Source organism: Haliotis asinina, chromosome 16 (assembly GCF_037392515.1).
Source record: "Haliotis asinina isolate JCU_RB_2024 chromosome 16, JCU_Hal_asi_v2, whole genome shotgun sequence".
Taxonomy (NCBI): Eukaryota; Metazoa; Mollusca; class Gastropoda; order Lepetellida; family Haliotidae; genus Haliotis; species Haliotis asinina.
In genome coordinates, this window is record NC_090295.1 from 24,170,555 (window position 1) to 24,191,149 (window position 20,595).

At 39.3% G+C, this 20,595-nt stretch overlaps 1 protein-coding gene across 1 annotated transcript; it reads right to left on the minus strand.

The window, feature by feature from the left end:
• Positions 1 to 7,114: 7,114 nt before the first annotated feature.
• On the minus strand, positions 7,115 to 11,902 carry LOC137267715 (neuronal acetylcholine receptor subunit alpha-5-like). Its single transcript, XM_067802176.1, has 2 exons — positions 11,671 to 11,902; positions 7,115 to 8,139 (listed from the first exon to the last, which is right to left on the minus strand). The coding sequence occupies exons 1-2, from the start codon at positions 11,900 to 11,902 to the stop codon at positions 7,115 to 7,117; spliced, it is 1,257 nt and encodes a 418-aa protein (XP_067658277.1).
• Positions 11,903 to 20,595: the final 8,693 nt, after the last annotated feature.

Sequence of the window (20,595 nt, forward strand, 5' to 3'; positions counted from 1 at the left end):
GCCTGACTGTACCAGAATCACCCGAACACTCGCTGCTGCATTTCTATCTTAATCTGTAAAACATGGTAACAACGGATCGTCTTTCATCCATGGCACGACAATGAACGTATCCAGGGCATCGTGGAAAATGAAAGTATTAAACTTCTTTGGAACAGGCCCATATACAGCCTCAGAAGAGCTCCAGCTAACAAACCTGATCCTGTCCTTTTTGACAAAGCCAATGAATTGTTTTATATCATTGAATTTTCTGTTCCATTTGACAGCAATGTGATTGGCAAGATTCGGGAAAGGCATGCTAAGTATGCAGGCCTCACCTATGAAATGTCTCGCTAGCATCCCAAGCATACTGTCGTCAGGCTCCCTATTATTCTTGATACACTTGGTTTGGTACGTCCTGATCGCTTGGGGCAGATCAGGAGACTGCCCTGGTTCTCCACTGGGAACACATCCCTTCTGACAATCTGGGTAATGCAGAAGGTTTCAGTGTTGGGGATCCTCCATATGCTCCGGAAAATTCTTGGTGGTTTCCACTAGGCAGGGCTTTCTTGGAAAAGCCCCATTCGCTGACTGGGCTGTGTGTAGAGCCTAAGCTGATGATGAGCCTTACCGGTCTGACAGTGCTAAGATCACTCGAACCCTCTCTGTTGCATATTTAGCTTAATCTGTACAACATAATAATAGTTTATCTTTCAAAATTGTTCGCGTATTTAAGATCCACAGATAAAGCCCTTTCTCCAAGTAGCTCGGACTGATGCCGAATTATATTTTTAGTCAGACTTGCCAAAATCTTGAGGACATTTTCATCGTATGGTCTTCTTCAATAACCAGTTGTGTTTCCTTCATTTATCCTACTTTGGGACACCAGGACTTAGATGAAAAAAGAATAGGTGATAAATATAAGTGACTGCATAATTTACCTAACTGGCATATAGATAAGAATACAAATTCAACACCATGTTATAATCAATGGGTAAACTGCAAGTGCAAACGTCTTTGCCTCGGGTGTTACATAATGTCTTGTTATTAAGATCGTATTTCATTTATCACAAATAATTCCCAAGTGCTTTATCAACAAATATTCAGCGAACAGAAAACCAGGTAACGATAGCTGTTTAATCGTGGGTTAAAATGGTACCTAATGAACCTCATTCTAAGTCAAGACAAGTGGACTGCGCTGCTGAAAGTTTATTTATGTTGTAGTTGTTATTTGTGTGTTTGTCAGTTTTACTCTCATGTAAGAAGTCAAATAACGAGCGAGAACTAAGCGCCGGACGTGATTTGATCAACTGTGCTGTTCATATTCTTTGTGCAGACGAGTCTTAATATCTGCCCTCATCAATATAAAGACAAGGAGAATGTGGGACGATTTGATTGTGATCCATACACGTGTATAGTAGGATAGTACACGATCAATTAACAGGCATTGCTATAAATGTAGAATGTTTTCCCGATATTTCCACGTCGTGATTCAATGGGAATGTGCTTTTGAAAACCTTTGTACTCACGCAACACGCAAAACCTCTGATTAAGAGACATTCCGTGTTTATAAACTTCTATCGACTAAGGACGATACAATGTGTTCACATAGTCATTCTGCCCCGTCGATGCAACTCGTAGCAAACGCATGCACTGGCAAGTCACGTAACAACAATGTATGGAAACAAACAATGTATGGAAAAGAGTTGTAAGACTATTCTTGTTTCAACGGCGAACATTGGAAAAAATCGAAACAAAGACTTGTGCGGCTAGAACATCTGTCGAGACGAAGGCTATTGGAAATCTGAAATGGCCCCTGCTGTCACGTGAACCAAGAAATGGTTTTCTTTTCAATACTAACCAGTGTGGATCCATAACATAGTTTCAGGGAATTAGGAAAAGGGGGAACGGCGATGTAAATAAAGAAACACTTGATGATACCGACTCACTAACAAAAAAATTACTTTCAGTGTTACGCAGTTATGGTGTATTCGAAACAATGGTCTCCCAGCAGTAACCTACGAACACCCCAGTGTTTATGTCTAGTCAGTAATCTCAGGAAATTGATCATGTAAGGTCACCTGTAAAGAAGAAAATTTTCTTTCAGTTCTATGCTTGCCAAGTTCGAAGATCTTATTAACGTTAGGAATGTTAGAAAATCTTGCTGGAACTTAATATCGAATGTCCGGTTTAGAAATAGCCCTTAGCAACGAATACTTGTCCTAAGAGAGGATTATCGGGATTGGATGGTCAGACCCTAAGGTTTGGTTTATGTATTTCCCACATGTGAAGATCGATGCTCATAATGTCAATCATTTGAGTATATAGTCAAGACACGATTTACATATCACCGTCAAAAAGGTGGAAAGGTGTTGAGTGCGGTGATAGACAAGAAACAGTCACACAGCACGGAATCTGTACTTCCTGAACTCATTCTAATTCCTTTTTGTTTCTTCAGACGCGGGGTACACATATTCTTATAACAGGAAGCATCTTTGTATTTCTGTAAGAACAACGAAAGTGGCATATGAGTGAGTGAGTAGGTTTTCGTCTGTAAATAATCGAGTATGGACCAGACAATCCAGTGATCAACAACATGAGCATCGATCTGCGCAATTGGAAACCGATAACATGTGATAACCAGTTCAGCGAGCCTGACCACCCGATCCCGTTAGCCGCCCCTCAAGACAAGCATAGCCGCCTTTTATGGCAAGCATTGGTTGCTGAAGGCCCATACTATCCCGAACCTTCACGGGTAGAAAGTGGTATGGTTACACACAGAAGTGTTTTCTTAAACATCATATAATCACATTAACGATTTTCTCTCATCATGATGAACATGGCCATCGTCAGGAGGAGCTGACTAGAACAACAGCTCATAAAGAGATTCGGTCTAGAATTATTGCAACGTATTCCACAGTGGGGACTTCTCACGTTCTGGGTGTTCCTTCTCATCACAGTTACCTCCAACGATGTTGGTTGACTTTGAAGTACAAGGTGACCAATGCGATGACGCTGACGGAGCTGATGCTGATGAGGATGGCTAAATAAATACAGAAGAGACAGGGGATTCCGAGTGTCGTGGAGGCCATGATGGCATAGATCCCACAGGAAAGCAAAATGGAAAGTAGCATTGACATCATCTCACTACATTCTGTTGGCGTCCGGAACAACACACGGTTAAGGACCGAGAGACAAACCACAAGAAGGATGCTTGTGACCACATGAAACATGTACCTTCTTTGTAGTCGAATGAAGGCAAACACAACTGACTCAATCATGTCAAGCTGGGAACATGGTTATGACTACCGACCTACCTAAAATCTTACATTCACTACCCCTTTCTTCCTTAGAATAGTAAATTCTATTTGGCTTGTCGTATTTGATAGTTCTACCCAACTCGCAATCGAGTTTGAGAGTCAAAGAAAAAGAAGTGACGCCAACGTTACACGTTACTGATGCCAATATACCAACTTACTAGGGATCCATGAGGTTCCAGTTCTTCAAAGAAACTGATGATAACAAATTCGGTTATCCATACCGTCCCAGCTGGAATCCTCATTGATGATGGCTCTATTGTGTCATTCCACCGAATGAAATCATCTTTCCAGACTTTATTGACATATCCGATAACAATCAGTGTTTGGGCCTCATCATCTTGAATCGCCCAATGTGCCCCCCCCCCCCCCCCCCCCCCACCACCACCAAAAAAAAACCAAAACCAAACAAACAAAAAAACCAAACAAAAAACAACTAATATGCAAACAGTTGTTTTTGACAGTCTGTCAAGAACGAGTCTAATGCTGACGTCATATCCATTTAGAAGGGCTTTACGTAGAAGGGTCTCGTTTGATCCCGTTCTGTAGGCAACACAAAAGAGGAAAAGGACACAATACCTAACAACCCTGAGAGTTCGTGTTATGAGTAAATGTGTTGGTTCTCATAACTCCTACGTATAACTGCTGAATGGCCATTGCTGGTCCATAACACGATGATGGACTGACACGATATACCTTGTAACTGACAATAAACCAGAGGCAGTAAAACGCCTTCAGTCATCTTGTGCAGTTGTGCTGCCCCATGGTCCTGTACTGAGAACACGAAACCCATCACCTCATACTGAACAACTGTCAGCTTAATTAATGCGAAGTGATGTCAGGAATTGACTTTCCCAATCCCAAGAACACATCTGAAAATGGTAGTTATGGTAAATCGACCCAAAACCCAGATCTTGCAAAAGCAGTCGTTGGTGAATGCCGACAGAGAGTCCAGAAAGGATTTCCCAATAAAACGAGCTGTATTGCCGTCACGGCCATGCAACACTTTTAATCAGTATCATGGGTCGTCAAGCAATATCTTTCCAATAAGATGATATTGCCCATCGCCTGTATTGATACCAAGACGAGAGCACTTTGATAGACATATATGTTCGTGATGATGCACCCGCAACATCTATAGTGGAAGTCAACTGGACAAGTGTCTAGTTTCAATCTGACGATGAGTATGTGTGACACCTTTAACACATTGAACAGACTGGAACAATTCCCTGAAGTTTCGGTGAAGCATGACATCCCCTCGCAGCCCTGGCTACTTCATGTTGAGGATAGAAATCAGTGATGATTTTAAATGTACCTGTCTTCAGTTATTGGAGTGAGTGAGTGAGTGAGTGAGTTTAGTTTTACGTCCCACTTAGCAATATTCCAGCTATATGGCGACGGTCTGTAAATAATCGAGTCTGGACCAGACAATCCAGTGATCAATAACATGAGCATCGATCTGCGCAATGGGGAACCGATGACATGTGTCAACCAAGTCAGCGAGCCTGTCCACCCGATCCCGTTAGTCGCCTCTTACGACAAGCATAGTCACCTTTTATGGCAAGCATGGGTTGCTGAAGGCCTATTCTACCCCGGGACCTTCACGGGTCTCAGTTATTGGAGTTAAGGGCGATCGAGAGTGGTGCAGAACTGGCCACATTCATTCAAAGTGTACGTATGTTTGTCGCGTGTCAGTCTGTTACCAACGTTACTAAACGATTTTGTTGTACCAGAGCATCAAAGTATTGATAGAGACACAGGCTGACAGTAACAGGAAAACAATAGTGCACTCTTATAATACGCTCATTTCCACGCTTGCAGCGTGCTCAAAGGTCAGCAATCTAAAAGTGCATAGGAGGAGATGCTGACAAGCTTACTATGAATAATACAAGTGGCGGAAAAGATTTTGAGAAACGATTTGAATGAATAAAACGTTGGAGAAAGTTCAAGATCTTGGGGAAGAACGTTAACGTTCCACATGTAGAGGGCATAATGTTCAAAAGAGTGGGGACCAAAAGACCTGACTTGGTATTGTGTCTGAGTGTATGCGTCACAAGTTACTGTTCTCATAAGATGTCAATGGTATGTTCCTAACCAAATACTGATATTTTCCTAACACAATATCTCGTAACTAGCAACCGCTTGTAACATTAGCCGTTATGTCTTTATCACTGCCAAACATAATAACGCCTCCAAACAGCTTAAAACAGGAAGTAAAACCGCGGGATTTTATAGAGCCCTAGATTAAATACGCCTTAAATACAGGTGACCTCCACTGCATCCTAACGTGTAGACGGTTTCTGCCGACATATTGATTAGCCTGCATTTGACACCACTGGATTGACAGTACATTAACGTACATGTTGTACAGACAAATTGAAGACAACTTTACTGACCCCTATGGATAAAATAATATCGATCTGTGATTGGTATGATTTGGCATGTCTGTGTACATGAGACAACATGTATCTTATCTAGCTGTGATTGGTATGATTTGGCGTGTCTGTGTACATGAGACAACATGTATCTTATCTAGCTGTGATTGTTTGATTTGGCATGTCTATGTACATGAGACAAGATGTATCTTATCTATCTGTGATTGGTATGATTTGGCGTATGTCTGTCTACATGAGACAAGATGTATCTTATCTACCTGTGATTGGTATGATGTGGCATGTCTGTGTACATGAGACAAGATGTATCTTATCTATCTGTGATTGGTATGATTTGGCGTATGTCTGTCTACATGAGGCAAGATGTATCTTATAATTTTGTGACTTCCTTGATAAATTCACGTTAATAGGCATCAGCAGACGATTCTATGTTTAAGGGGTACTGAGCAAGAGCGATTCCTAGTACATTATCTATCGAAAATGTCACTGATAGCTTTTACTAGAATATTAACATTAATGAATCCACCCTTCGTAACCTAGCTCTCTATTAAATATGCATGTATGCGTCGTAAAGAGCACTTACAATAATGGATCATGTCCTAATGTGTATTCCAACAACTTACATTACAACTCTGCATGTGACGCTCTTGTATAATGGCCAGCGGCCTAAAATACAATAAACGATTGCCTGTCTTTCTTCTTATAGTACCAGGGTGGTAGGTTAGCCTAGTGGTTAAAGCTTTCGCTCGTCACGCCGAAGACCCGGGTTCGATTCCCAACATAGGTACAATGTGTGAAACCTATACTGGTGTCACCGATGTGATATTGTTGGAATACTGCTAAAAGCGGCGTAAAAATTGTAACTTAATCACTCACGCATGTCCTACTATCCTCGTACTGAGGAAATGATCCCCGTGTCAGACAGATAGAAGGACATCGGTTAATCCAGTCTTTGGCTCAAACATATGTTTATTTCCAAAGAAATATGGATCGGTAATAGAGCGAAAATTGCGTATGCAAATACCTCTCAAAGTAATACATTGACGACAGCTGGTTAGTGTACATTGTACAAGATAGTGCCGAACATAATTTACAGCCACACAAATCAAATACAAGAAGTCAATATTATTTGTAGTCAGTGGTATCTATGGAAACATATTGAAGTGCCGTTAGTAACTCACTATGCTCTCCATGCTGAACACGACAATTCAGAGTAATAACACAATACCGACAATGACATCACAGTTGATTGTTTCACCTTCCTTTTCGTCATTGCATGTACCTATTTCTACACCGTGCACAAATGTATTTGAGTACGGCCGAGGAATATAAAAATTCACGGAAGTATAGTTAAACCCACTTTTTTCCTCAAAATTTGAAAATAGTGGTGATAACCATCTTACGTTTTCAAGAGATCTTCCTGTCACATTAACGATATTTTGACATCACGATGAACACGATCAATGTCACCAGGAGTGTCACGAGAAGAAACACTGAGAAGAAAATTCGGTCTAGAATTATTGCAACGTCCTTCCACAGTAGGGACTTCTCACGTTTTGGGTGTTCCTTCTCATCACAGTAACCTCCAATGATGTTGGTTGACTTTGAAGTGCAAGACGACCATTGGGTAAATATTTTCCACTCGCATGACCCAACTTTGTAATGCAGGACGACTACAATGTGTGTTGCGATGACGCTGACAGAGCTGATGCTGATGAGGATGGCTAAATAGATACTGAAGAGACACGGGGATTCCGAATTCGACGGGAGTGTCGTGGAGGCCATGGTGGCATAGATCCCATAGGAAGGCAAGATGGAAAGTGACATTGACATCTTTTCACCACAATCGGGTGGCATCCGGAACACCACTAGGTTCAGGACAGAAAGACAAACCGCAGGAAGGACGCTTGTGACCACATGAAACATGTACCTTCTTTGTAGTCGAATGTAGGCAAACACCACCGGTTCCCTCCTATCAAAGGCAGTTGGGTGCATGGTTGTGACTACCGAACTACCTAAAATCTTCCATTCACTATTCCCTTCCTTTTCAAAAAAGGTAAAATCTATTTGACTTATCGTATTTGATAATTCTGCACAGCTGTTTGTCGATGCCCAGTTGACAAATGCCAAGTGACAAGTTTGAGAGTCAAAAGGAAATGAAGTGACGTCAACGTTACAGGCAACTGATGTCGATGTAGGGACTGCCCAGCTCACAGAGCCATTGTATATCACCATGAGCTTCGAGTCACTGGATCCAAGAGGTCCCATGTTACTCAAAGAGTTTACGATAACAACTTCGGGTGTCCATATCTTCCCAGCTGGCATCCTCATTGATGGTGGCCCTGTTGTGTCATTCCACTGAACGAAATCATCCTTCCAGTCCATGTTGACATATCCGATAACAGTTAGCATTTGGGACTTCTCATCAAGTCGCCCAATGTGCATAAGACCAACTGAAACGTGAACAGATACTTTCGACTCTTTGTCACGAACTGGTCTAACGTTGACGTCATATCCATTTAAAAGGGCTTCACGTAGAAGGGTCTCGTTAGACCCCGGTCTACAGTCAACACAAAACGCAAAAGACGTAATAGCCAGAAAACCAAACAACCATGATACCCTCATCACCCTGTGGTCTGAGTAAATGCGTTGCCTATTCTAAAAAGTTCCAGACATTAGGCAAGAGTTTTGCCGTATTACCTTGGCAAGGCTTGCAGAAACAACAGAGATGGAGTGTTATTGCCAAAGGACTCTTAAACCACTGCATGGCAGTTATATTAATCAACTTATAAAATGTATTAAGCTCTCAGATTACTAATGACAAAGCACATAAATCGACACATCGCGCAATGTGTGAGTGTATGTTACCTTAACGAAAAACAAACAACGCGTCACTGCGTTTAAAAGAGTGAATCGGCAAATGTACACAGTTGATGTCATAAGCCAAATGGTATGTTTGACAAAGACAGCCTAAAACTCTCACCGATTTGCTGAAAACAGGAAGTAAGTGATCAAACGAGAGCAATATACACACAAAGGTTCCAAAGTCAAACACCAGCTTCAAAAGTTGCCTAGTCAAGCAGTTTCAGGAATGGATCTCAATGAGGCAGAGATCAATAAGTCTCAAAGTCATTTCCCCCATTTTAATCGAAACTATACTTACACATGCTGAAAAATGAGATGTTTAAATAGATATACATATTTGAGCATACCTTGCAAATATTGCTGAAGGTCCAATGAATGAATAGCTTAGACCATCAAATCACATACCCTATACCATTAACAAGAGGCTACATGGACAGATAAAACACCCATTTTCATTATATATTGATAACATAAAAGGAACACATATGAATATATTAAAGCGCTTCCACATACTGGAGACAACGATGCAAAAACGGGAGGTCTCTCCGAGAGCGAAGACAACTTATGCTGTAAATTAAAGCCACTAAAATGATACACTGTATAGTTGTCAAGAAAATCCAAGTAAGGGATGGTAACCCACAGCAAACCTTTTTCGGAATCTTTGCTATTATTGCTGCCCTGCTGCGTGTATTACATAACATGTTATCCATTTCCTAGTCAAAATGTATTACCAAAGAAATGTATATACCACCAAACATGGTTGATATGGATGTTGTAATTGTTGTGTTACATGCTGTTTTGAGGATACCGAATTTACTTCATCGCTGCATGCATATGTACACATTTGCTGTGTAATGAAATTTAAAAATGCATATATATAGCTACCTTCCGGGATTTTTACGCTATAGCAATGAAGAAATGTCTTTATATAAATTTATTTTGAAATATGATATGTGTCAATTGGCATCATATTATGACATAATATGAATAAGATAATGTTTTAATATCCGAAGAAAATGTGGGGTACACGGTTAACATTGAAACACATACAATAGAACAAAAGATACACACACATAAAAAGACAAAAAGCTCCCTACCTATGTTAAGTATTGCTGAAATACCTGCCAACAACGCACAAAAAATAGATTAAAGATAAATGATGATTAGTCATAATATAGTTCATATTTAGACTGATAGTGGAGACACGAAATTTAAGCTAAGGAACACTGACACTAAAAGTAGCTCTAGATAACAATTTGAAACAACAGACACATTAACACACATTAAAATAATTAATTTAAAACACATATGATTGCATGGATGAAAGAATTTCGATCCCTGGTTGTTCTGAATGTGGCCGTCTTGAGGGAAGAAGTTGAAATTCTGGAAAAAGGACATGAGTACTGTCATTTGAGAGTTTACGCTCTTTTTCAGTTTTCTGCTTGTAGATAATGCCAACATCTTGCATTTTGAATCCAGACATTTTACATGTTAACAATTTTGGAAACTTTACATCGATTTTGACGAGACAGACTCCTATGCCAACAGTATACACTGAACACTAAAATACTTTGAATAAAAAACTTGTAGAATAACGCAAGTATGGTTATGACAATCTTAAACTGGGAGCAGGACAAAGGATACAGAGACAAAAGGCATCTGGACAAATGCCGTAGGGGCAATTGCCACTGGGTTATTTGACCATTACAGAGAGGACAATTACCACCCTTATCGAAGTCATCTGGAAACTGTACAGTTAATTATTGTGAAAACCTGTTGATATAGTATTTTGTACATATACTAAATACACCTGTGAAAACAAGACAACCCTGTTGGCCACCACTGGCCATGAATGATTGCGTGTATCGAAACGAACATTAATAGTGTTGTACATATAGTTTCTTTTACGCTAAATAGACGATTCCTTATCACGATGAAATTACCTGTGGATATTTTACTAAGTCAAGTCAATGTGTTGGGCGTAAATATGCCTTTTAAAGGCCCACGTCGCCCTACAACTATAAAGCCAAACCAAACCATCAGATAATATACCTGGAACACTGTCGCTTTCATCACTGAAGTCAGCAGTATCAAATCGAAAGTAAAGAGTGTTCAGGTTGTCAACAAATTCTAGAATGTCCGAAACGTTTATTTTAGCACGCTTCTTGTTTATCCCCAGTACATTTGTAACACCATTCCAAGTTCGACAAAGATCAGAGTCGGAGAATTGTTGTTAAATTTTAGACTTGTATTGTCTATTACATTATCTCTTGCACATGATATTTACTTATCAACAGCTTTTACCTTCGTCATGTCACCAGTAGATTCATTTACAAATACAGTACAAAACACCAAAACGGTTTCAAAATCAATCTTAGGCATCACAACATTCATTGTTAGAAATCTGTCGAAAATCCAAAAATTCTTGTACAACTGGGAGATCTTACCAGGCCAGGACTAGCAGCGATATTTCCAAATAACGAAATCGTCTGGTCGTACATCATTCTTTCTGTCTGGTTGTTTAGATTGAAGAACTTAATTGTCACGTGCCGTCTGGTTGACGTATGCTAAACAGTTTTCACTTCCTTTTAATAAACATGGGACATAACCCAGTTGCTATCATGGTTTCTTTGGAATAAGATATTACAGATGTAAATACCTGCCCAGGGAAAACGTAGAAGGTATAATGTAGTGCTGAACACAATGTACAGTCACACAAATACAATGCACGAAGTCACTGAAACAATGTAAAGTGGAGTTAGCATCCAGTAAATCACTATGTTCTCCATGTTGAACACAACGATTCAAAGTAATAACAAAATGCCCACAATGACGTCACTGTTGATTGTTTCAACTTCCTTTTCCACCATTTCAGTGTATGTATGTACTTATGTCCCCACCGTTAAACAGAAATACAGTTATCCCAAATTTTACTATAAATTTGACAATAGCGGTGATAACCATCTGTCGCTTTTATGTGATCTTCCAATCATATTAACGATATTTTGACATCATGATTAAGAAGATCATTGTGACCAGGAATGTCACGAGAAGAAACACTGAGAAGAAAATTCGGTCTAGAATTATTGCAACGTCCTTCCACAGTAGGGACCTCTCACGTTCTGGGTGTTCCTTCTCATCATAGTAAGCTCCAACGGTGTTGGTTGACTTTGGAGTGCAAGACGACCATTGGGTAAATAATTTCCACTCGCATGATCCAACTTTGTAATGCAGAACGACTACAACGTGTGTTGCGATGACGCTGACAGAGCTGATGCTGATGAGGATGGCTAAATAGATACTGAAGAGACACGGGGATTCCGAATTCGACGGGAGTGTCGTGGAGGCCATGGTGGCATAGATCCCATAGGAAAGCAAGATGGAAAGTGACACTGACATCTTTTCACCACATTCTGTTGGCATCCGGAACACCAAAAGGTTAAGGGCCGAGAGACAAACCACAGGCAGGATGCTTGTGACCACATGAAACATGTACCTTCTTTCTAGATGAATGTAGGCAGACACCACAGGCTCAGTCAAATTAAGAGTAGTTGGGAGCATGGTTGTGACTACCGAACTACCTAAAATCTTCCATTCGCTACTTCCTTTCTTCCTTAAAAAAGTAAAATCTATTTGACTTGTCATATTTGTTAGTTTGACACCATTTTGTGTCGATGCCCAGTTGACAAATGCCAAGTGACAAGTTTGAGAGTCAAAAGGAAATGAAGTGACGTCAATGTTGCACGTTACCGATGTCGATATGGGGACTCCCCAGCTCACATAGCCTGTATCAGTTACCTCGAGCCTCGAGTCACTGGGTCCAATAGGTCCCATGTTACTCAAAGAGTTTACGATAACAACTTCAGGTGTCCATATCTTCCCAGCTGGCATCCTCATTGATGGTGGCCCTCTTTTGTCATTCCACTGAACGAAATCATCCTTCCAACCCATGTTGACATATCCGATAATAGTCAGGGTTTGGGCCTTCTCATCAAGCTGCCCAATGTACCCAAGACCAATCCCAATGTGAACAGATACTTTCGACTCTTTGTCACGAACTGGTCTGACGTTGACGTCATATCCATTTAAAAGGGCTTCACGAAGAAGGGTCTCGTTTGACCCTGCTCTACGGTCAACACAAAACACATAAGACGAAAAGGACACACACACTGTCAGCCACGACAGTCTCATCATTCCGTCCTCTGAATAAATGAGTTGCTTTCTCAGATAACTTTCACGTACGAGTCAGGTGTTTTGCCGTATTACTATGGTAGTGCTTCCACACACAACAGAGGTGGTCTGATATCTCCAGTGGACCGGAAAACACTGCGGGATAATAATGCCAATTAAATTACAAAAATGCATTAAACTCTCAGACTACGGATACCAAAGCACAGACTACTGATAATACCATACTTCTAAAACTGTCTGCTTTTAACCAAAAACAAATACTGCGATAATGAGTTTAAAGGAATGAATCAGTATGTGTAGTTACTTGGTCTGGTAAGCAAACTGGTAGGTCGCCTAATGTGCATAATACCAACTACAATGGAAACAAAATGATTTTATGTAACCTTAACGAAAAACAAACAATGCGTTTAAAAGAGTGAATCGGAAAATGTACACAGTAATGTGCATTAGACCAACTAAAATGTAAACAGTCGTTTTCGACAGGCTGCCACGAACTGGTCTATAGTTGACGACATATCCATTTAGAAGGGTTTCACTTACAAGGGTCTTGTGAGACCCAGTTCTACAGTCATCACCCTGTGGTCTGAGCACACGTGTTGCTTATTCTAAAACTTCCATATATGAGGCAAGAGTCTCGCCATATTACCTTGCCAAGGCTTGCAGAAACAACAGAGATGAGCTGATATCTCCAAATGAGTCTTAAACCACTGTATGGCAGTTGTGCTAATCAACTTACAAAGTGCATTAAGCTCTCAGATTACTAATGACAAAGCACATACATCGACATACCTCAATGTGTTGATTTTATGGATACTTTACCAAAGAACAAACAACGCGTCACTGCGTTTAAAAGAGTGAATCAGCAAATGTACACAGTTGATGTGATAGGCAAAATGGCATGTTTGACAAAGACAGCCTGAAACTCTCACCGATTTGCGGAAAACAGGAAGTAACTGATCAAACGAGAGCAATATACACACATAGGTTCCAAAGTCAAACACCAGCTTCAAAGGTTGCCTGGTCATGCAATTTCTGGAATGGATCTCAGTGAGGTATAGATCAATAAGATCCATAGTCATTTCAACCCATTTTAATCCAGACTATATTTACACGTGCTGAAAACTGAGATAGACATACATACTTGGACATACCTTGCAAATATTGCCGAAGGTCCAATGACTGAATAGCTTAGACCATCAAATCACATAGTCTGTATCATTAACAAGAGGCTACATGGAGAGATAAAACACCCATTTCATTGTATAGTGATACCATCAGAGGAACATATATGAATATATTAAAGTGCTTCCACATCTTGGAATGTAAAAACGAGAGGTCTCTCCGGGAGCGAAGACAACTTATGCTGTAAATTTAAGCCACTAAAATGATACACTGTCTAGTATTCTAGAAAATACAAGTAAGGGATGTTAATCCAGAGCAAACCTTTTTCGAAATCTTTGCTATTATTGCTGTCCTGAATGACAATGCGTGCTGTAACTGTTGTATTGCATGCTGTTTTGAGGATACCGAATTTACTTCATCGCTGCATACACATTTGCTGTAAACTGAAGTTCCAAATGCAAATACATAGCTACCTTCTGGGGTTTTAAGCTAAAGCAGTGAGAAAATGTCTTCATGTCAATATATTTTGAAATATGATAGGTGTCAATTGGCATCATATTATGACATAATATGAACAAGATAATGTTTTATTATCCCGAAGAAAATGTGGTGTACAAGGTTAACGTTGAAACACATACAATACAACAAAAGATACACACACATGAAAAGACAGAAAGCCCCCATACATATGTTAGGTATTGCTAAAATAGCTTGCATGGTGAGAGACGGGATAATGTTCGTGAAGAGACTGGATGGCCAGGTATCGCTCATAATCAAAAGGCATTAGTTTGACAAACTGATACATTCATTGAGGCTCAAAATACACCTGAAACTATCGCAGGGCTCTCAAGGATCAGTGGAGTTTACCGATGTGGATAGTGAGGAGGAAAACAGCATGTGAGTTGTTACATCGTACAACGTAACATCTTCTGTCCAGGTGGAATTTTGCCAGCACGTGTCTTATGTTTTGTAAACATAAGTAGACATTCATTGGCTGAATGAACAAACACGGATCATGTGACCCACAGCGATTGGTGACCTTATAGCCTGCATGTTAATTCACGTACGACGCTAACCAATCGGTGGACAGAACAAGCTGGTCCAGCGGGAGACGTGTCAAATCTAGTTCAACCGCACTGTAGACACGAAATGGATATTGCTTCTGATTTTCCGTATTTTGAAAAATGTGAAAATGTTCCTCAACATATATTATCACAAATATTGTGACAGTTCTGATTCACGTGTTTAGCAGAGATGTGCTTGACTTTCGTGGTTTTTTTTTTTTTTTTTGGTCACCTTCTCGTCTGTTCAACCAACTCGAAATGGTCATCTAGCTCAAATGAGCACCTGCAGTGTATACGAAGAGGCAGGTCTGCGGGCTCTTCATGTCAAGTTATTTCTAATTCACATTCTCTGTAAACCAATGAGAGCACGACGCTTGCTCTCTTTGTATCGCATTAGTTTCCCAGTCTCGGTAAACTTAGTCTCAGTGTATTTCGTTACACTCCACCACTGAGTCTAACAAAACCTAGTAGAAGGTCGCGTCAGGTAACCTTTGAGCGACCAATGACTGTCCAATCAAACGTGAGACGGTTAAACAGATTTAACCAGTCAGACAACGGCTACTATTCAGGGATCGGAGGGACTTTCAAAATATTCAGGTCACCGACACAGATCTCTCCACAAACAAAAATATAACACAATTATTTGACCTGCAGTATATACGCTTTGGGGTTTCTGTTGACACGGTTACCATTAGCTAATATTTCCGCAAGATAACATCCTTGAATATTGCCAAAAACACTATTTTTCGCGACTGTTTACTCACCGTTGTCATTGTTGTACGTATGCCGTGTGCACCAGCCGGAAGCAAGCGTACGCTAGATAGCATTCGGAATCGTTCGGGTACGAACCTTTTCGATATAAAAAGTTCAAAAGGTATGTGAGAATGTTCACATTCGCGATTTGGTAAGCTGCGTTCTGATTGGTCAATCTCAAAGGTTACCTGACGCAACCTCCCATGAGGTTTTGTTAGACTCAGTAGTGGAGTGTAACGAAAAGTACTGAGGATAAGTTAACTTAGACTGATTAGTTTCCAGTTGATATATGCTGTTCTTGTTTGATCCATCTATGGTCAAGTCGGACGTGTCTTTGTCCCATCCCCCCAAAATGTCGGGATTCGTTTTTTGTGTTTTATTCTTATGTTCTTTTCTTACTATAAAAAATAATCTCTTACGAATAGGACATTCTACATGCCACGTGTTCTTTTTATTTGACAACCAAAGGTAATCACATTCGGCTCTCCATCATGCTTTTGATTTGTTGTGAGGATGTTCACCCAAATCCGGAACCTACGCTGTTCAATCAGTCAAACTTGAACGTAGTCCATTTAAATGCACGCAGTCTAAGAGAAAAAGTTGATATTATAGGAATAGAATTCAAAGGCTGTGATGTAATTTGTATTATAGAAACCTGGTTGCACTCAGGTATTTCTAATGATGATATTTTAATGCCAGGTTTTCACAAACCACTTAGAGAGGATAGATCCACAAGGGGAGGTGGGGTTGCTATTTACGCCAGTAAACACCTTCTTTGTAAACATATCATTCTATCTGCAGTGGAGCTAGAGGCACCCTGGGCGAAACTTTCAAGTAAAAATAAGAACCGTCTAGTTGGCACTTTCTATCGTTCTGATAAGAGCAATGCATATTGGGATTTAATTGACATGTTGATGGGTAATGCAGCAGACTTGGACTTCCACATGATTGTTGTAGGAGATTTTAATACTGACTATCTCACTTGTCATTAACAACGTACAGAGTATTTACAAGCAACTTAAGGCCTTAGACAAATTATATCTGAACCTACTAGGATCACGGAACACTCAAGAACATTAATTGATCTAATCTTTGTCTCAAACTATCATGTATGTTCTTCTGGTGTGACTGACCCTATGTGTAGTGACCATTGTCTTCGTTAGTTTGAAAAGCTGCAAACCACAAACCGCATGTTTCAAGAGAAAGAAAAACAATTATTCATTATTAGACTTGGGTGATTATTCTCTTATTTTGATCAGATTAATTAGCAAGAAATGTTGGATATAACCGACATCGATTCTTTAGTGAACAAGTTTACAGATTTGTTATTACATACTTGCGATAGATTTATTCCAGATAAAACTGTGACAGTTAGAAACAGAGATAAACCATGGATGACAGCTGAAATACGAAAACTAATTCGTAAACGTAATCGCAAACATAAGATTGCCAAACGAAGAAATTCTTCCACTGACTGGGAATTGTTTAGGAATTTAAGAAATAAAGTAGTATCAGCTGTAAGGAAATCAAAAGAAATTATGTATTTTCAGAAATTAGACAATATTATCAATGACATTTGTGATAGTAAGACATGGTGGCGTCTGATAAAACCTTATCGTAGATGAAAGGAAACATGTATATCATTTCCACCTACATCACATGAAAATGTAATATACGACCATCCAGAATCAATTGCAAACATTTTAAATAATTTTTTGTAAATCTACTGATCCAGATCCGGATCGCTCCCTTCCTCTCCCAGTTATGATAACACATAGTAGATTAGATTGTTCTGAGCTATCACAGAGCGATGTCCAAGACATATTGCTTTCTCTAAACACCAGCAAAGCTACTGGCCCTGACGGAACTGGAAATACCTTTCTGATGCTAAGTGCTATTAAATTACCATTTCCCCTGTGTGAGATTTTTAACAAATAGCTTCACGCAGCAGTTTTTCCTAGGATAAGGAAAAGGTATCAGTAATTCCTTTACACAAGAAGGTAAATTCAGTAAATGAATGTGGCAACTTTAGACCTGTCGCCCTTTTCAGTACCGTATCTAAAGGTTTCGAAAAGTGTGTTCATAAATACTTGTTCAGTTATTTAAGAGATAATAATGTCATTAGTACAATGCAATCCGGATTTATTCCTGGTGATTCTACAGCTTATCAGTTAATGGATTTGTTCAATTTTACTGCAAGTGCTATGGATAAAGGTAAAGAAGTAAGAGCAGTGTTCTGTGATATAAGTAAAGCATTTGACAAAGTATGGCTTAGGGGGCTTTTAAATAAATTACAGACATTTGGAATTAGTGGTAAATTGATAGAATGGCTAACTAGTTATCTAAGTAACAGAGTCCAGAAGGCACTCATAAACGGATGTAACTCTAAATATATTCACGTGTTGGCAGGAGTTCCTCGGGGTTCAGTTTTATGGCCTCTATTATTCTTGACATATATTAATGACCTTGTGGATAATATTGTTTGTAACATACGTCTTTTTGCTGATGGCACATCTTTGTATGCAATGATAGAGGATATTGTTTTAACAGCAAACAGTCTTAATGACGAATTACAAAGAATATCAATATGGACGAATAAATGGCAAGTGAAATTCAACCCCGAAAAACGGAAACAATTCAATTTAGCAGAAAACGGATTGCCAGCCCCAAGCCCCCATTAGTTATGCAAGGGATTCCTATAAATGAAGTTGATGAACATAATCACTTAGGTCTTATATTTCAAAAGGTTGCTAATTGGGCTGCTCAAATTAACAGTATTGTTTCTAGATAAACTGCTTGAGAAGTTTGAAATATCGTTTATCACATAGGTCACTTCAGAATATGTACCAGTCTTTCATTCTGCCGTTATTTCATTATTACAGTCACGTTTGGGACAACTGCGCGTCTGCTCAGAATACCACTTTGGAAAAAAATACAGTTGAATGCATTAAGGACATTTTGAGGGGCAACAAGAGCCATAACAAACTATATGCAGAAACTAACTTTATTCCTCTTTTTGAGAGAAGACGTATACAAAAACTGAACCTCTTCCATAAAATGATAAACGACAAAGCACCAGACTACTTATGTACTCTTGTCCCAGACAGCGGTTCGGCCAGTAATTCCTACAACTTAAGAGATTCACCAAACTTACAAAACATTCGCGTAAAAACAATTCTTTATTCAAGATCCTTTTTACCAAGTACCGTAGATCTTTGGAATGGTTTACCAAATGACGTTAAAAGGATACAATCCCCCAAAAACATTTATTGAAAAAATAACCCCAAAGCCTGGATATACATTTGGATTTGATCTGAATTATGGAAGTCGATTTTGTCAAATTATTCACTGCAGGATTCGTTTAGGCTGTAGTGATTTGAACTATCATCAATTTGAAAGACATCTTTCAAACGATCCTTCCTGTTCCTCTGGCGCTCATCGTGAAGGTACCCAACACTATCTATTTATCTGTCCTAGTTACACTGTACTAAGAAATATGCAGAATTAATCTAGCCATCAATCTGTCTACCTCTTCGTCACTGCTTCTTGTTGATTTGATACTAAAATATGTTTGATAATTATTAGCTCTAAGAAATATATTGGCTGCTTTTGTAACATTGACCATTAACTAGTTTCATGTGCATTTACCTTGTGGTTTGTCATGTGACTATCCTGTATTAGAACTTTGGTTTATTTACTTTTGTAAAGTGCGTTGGAGAGGCATTAACATAAGCTCCTAGCTTGTTTGCCAATCCACTCGTTTTTCAAGAATAAATATGTTTAAACCAAACATGAAAAGACAAAAAGCTCTCATACATATGTTAAGTATTGCTAAAATAGTTGGCAACACGCACAAAAAAAGGATTAAAGATAAATGATGATTAGTCATAATATAGTTCACATTTAGACTGATAGACACGAAAGTTAAGCTAAGGAACACTGACACTAAAAGTATATCAATATAACAGTTTGAAACAACTGACAAAGTATTCAAAAATCATTAACACACATTACAATAATTCATTTAAAACACTTATGCTTGTTGAGATGAAAGACTTTTGATCCCTGGTTGTTCTGAATATCGTCGTCAAGAAGAAAGAAGTTGAAATGCAGGAAAAGAGTACTGTCATTGGAGAGTTAAAAGGCTTTCTTTTCAATTTTCTATTTGTAGGTAATGCCAATATCTTGCATTTTGAATCCAGACATTTTACTTGTTAACAATTTTGGAAACATTACATCGATTTTGACGAGACAGACTCCCATGACAGCTGTACACACTGAACACTAAAATACTTTGACTAACGCAAGTAAGGTTGTGACAATCATAAATTGGGAGCAGGACAAAGGGTACACAGACAAAAGCCATCTGGACAAATGCCGCCGGGGCAATTGCCACTTGGTTATTTGACCTTTATAGAGAGGACAAGTATCACCCTTATCGAAATCGGCAGTATCAAATCGAGAGTAAAGAGTGTTCAAGTTGTCAACAAATTCTAGAATGTCCGAAACGTTTATTTTAGCACGCTTCTTGTTTATCCCCAGTACATTTGTAACACCATTCCAAGGTCGACAAAGATCAGAGACCTTAAATTTTAGACTTGTATTGTCTATTATATTATCTCTTGCACATGATATCTACTTATCAACAACGTTTACCTTCGTCATGTCACCAGTAGATTCATTTACAAATACAGTACAAAACACCAAAAATGTTCCAAAATCAATCTTGGGCATCACAACATCCATTGTTAGAAATCTGTCGAAAATCCAAAAATTCTTGCACAGCTGAGAGATCTTACCAGGCCAGGATTAGCAGCGATATTTCCAAATAACGAAATCGTCTGGTCGTACATCATTCTTTCTGTCTAGTTGTATAGATTGAAGAGCTTAATTGTCACGTGCCGTCTGGTTGAC

Coding starts and splice junctions, on each gene's coding strand:
- LOC137267715 (XM_067802176.1), bottom strand. CDS start 11,902: ATGGCCTCCACGACACTCCCGTCGAATTCGGAATCCCCGTGTCTCTTC. Junction 8,140..11,670: donor TGAGAAGGAACACCCAGAAC/GTGAGAGGTCCC, acceptor TTCACGTTTCAG/TTGGTCTTATGCACATTGGG.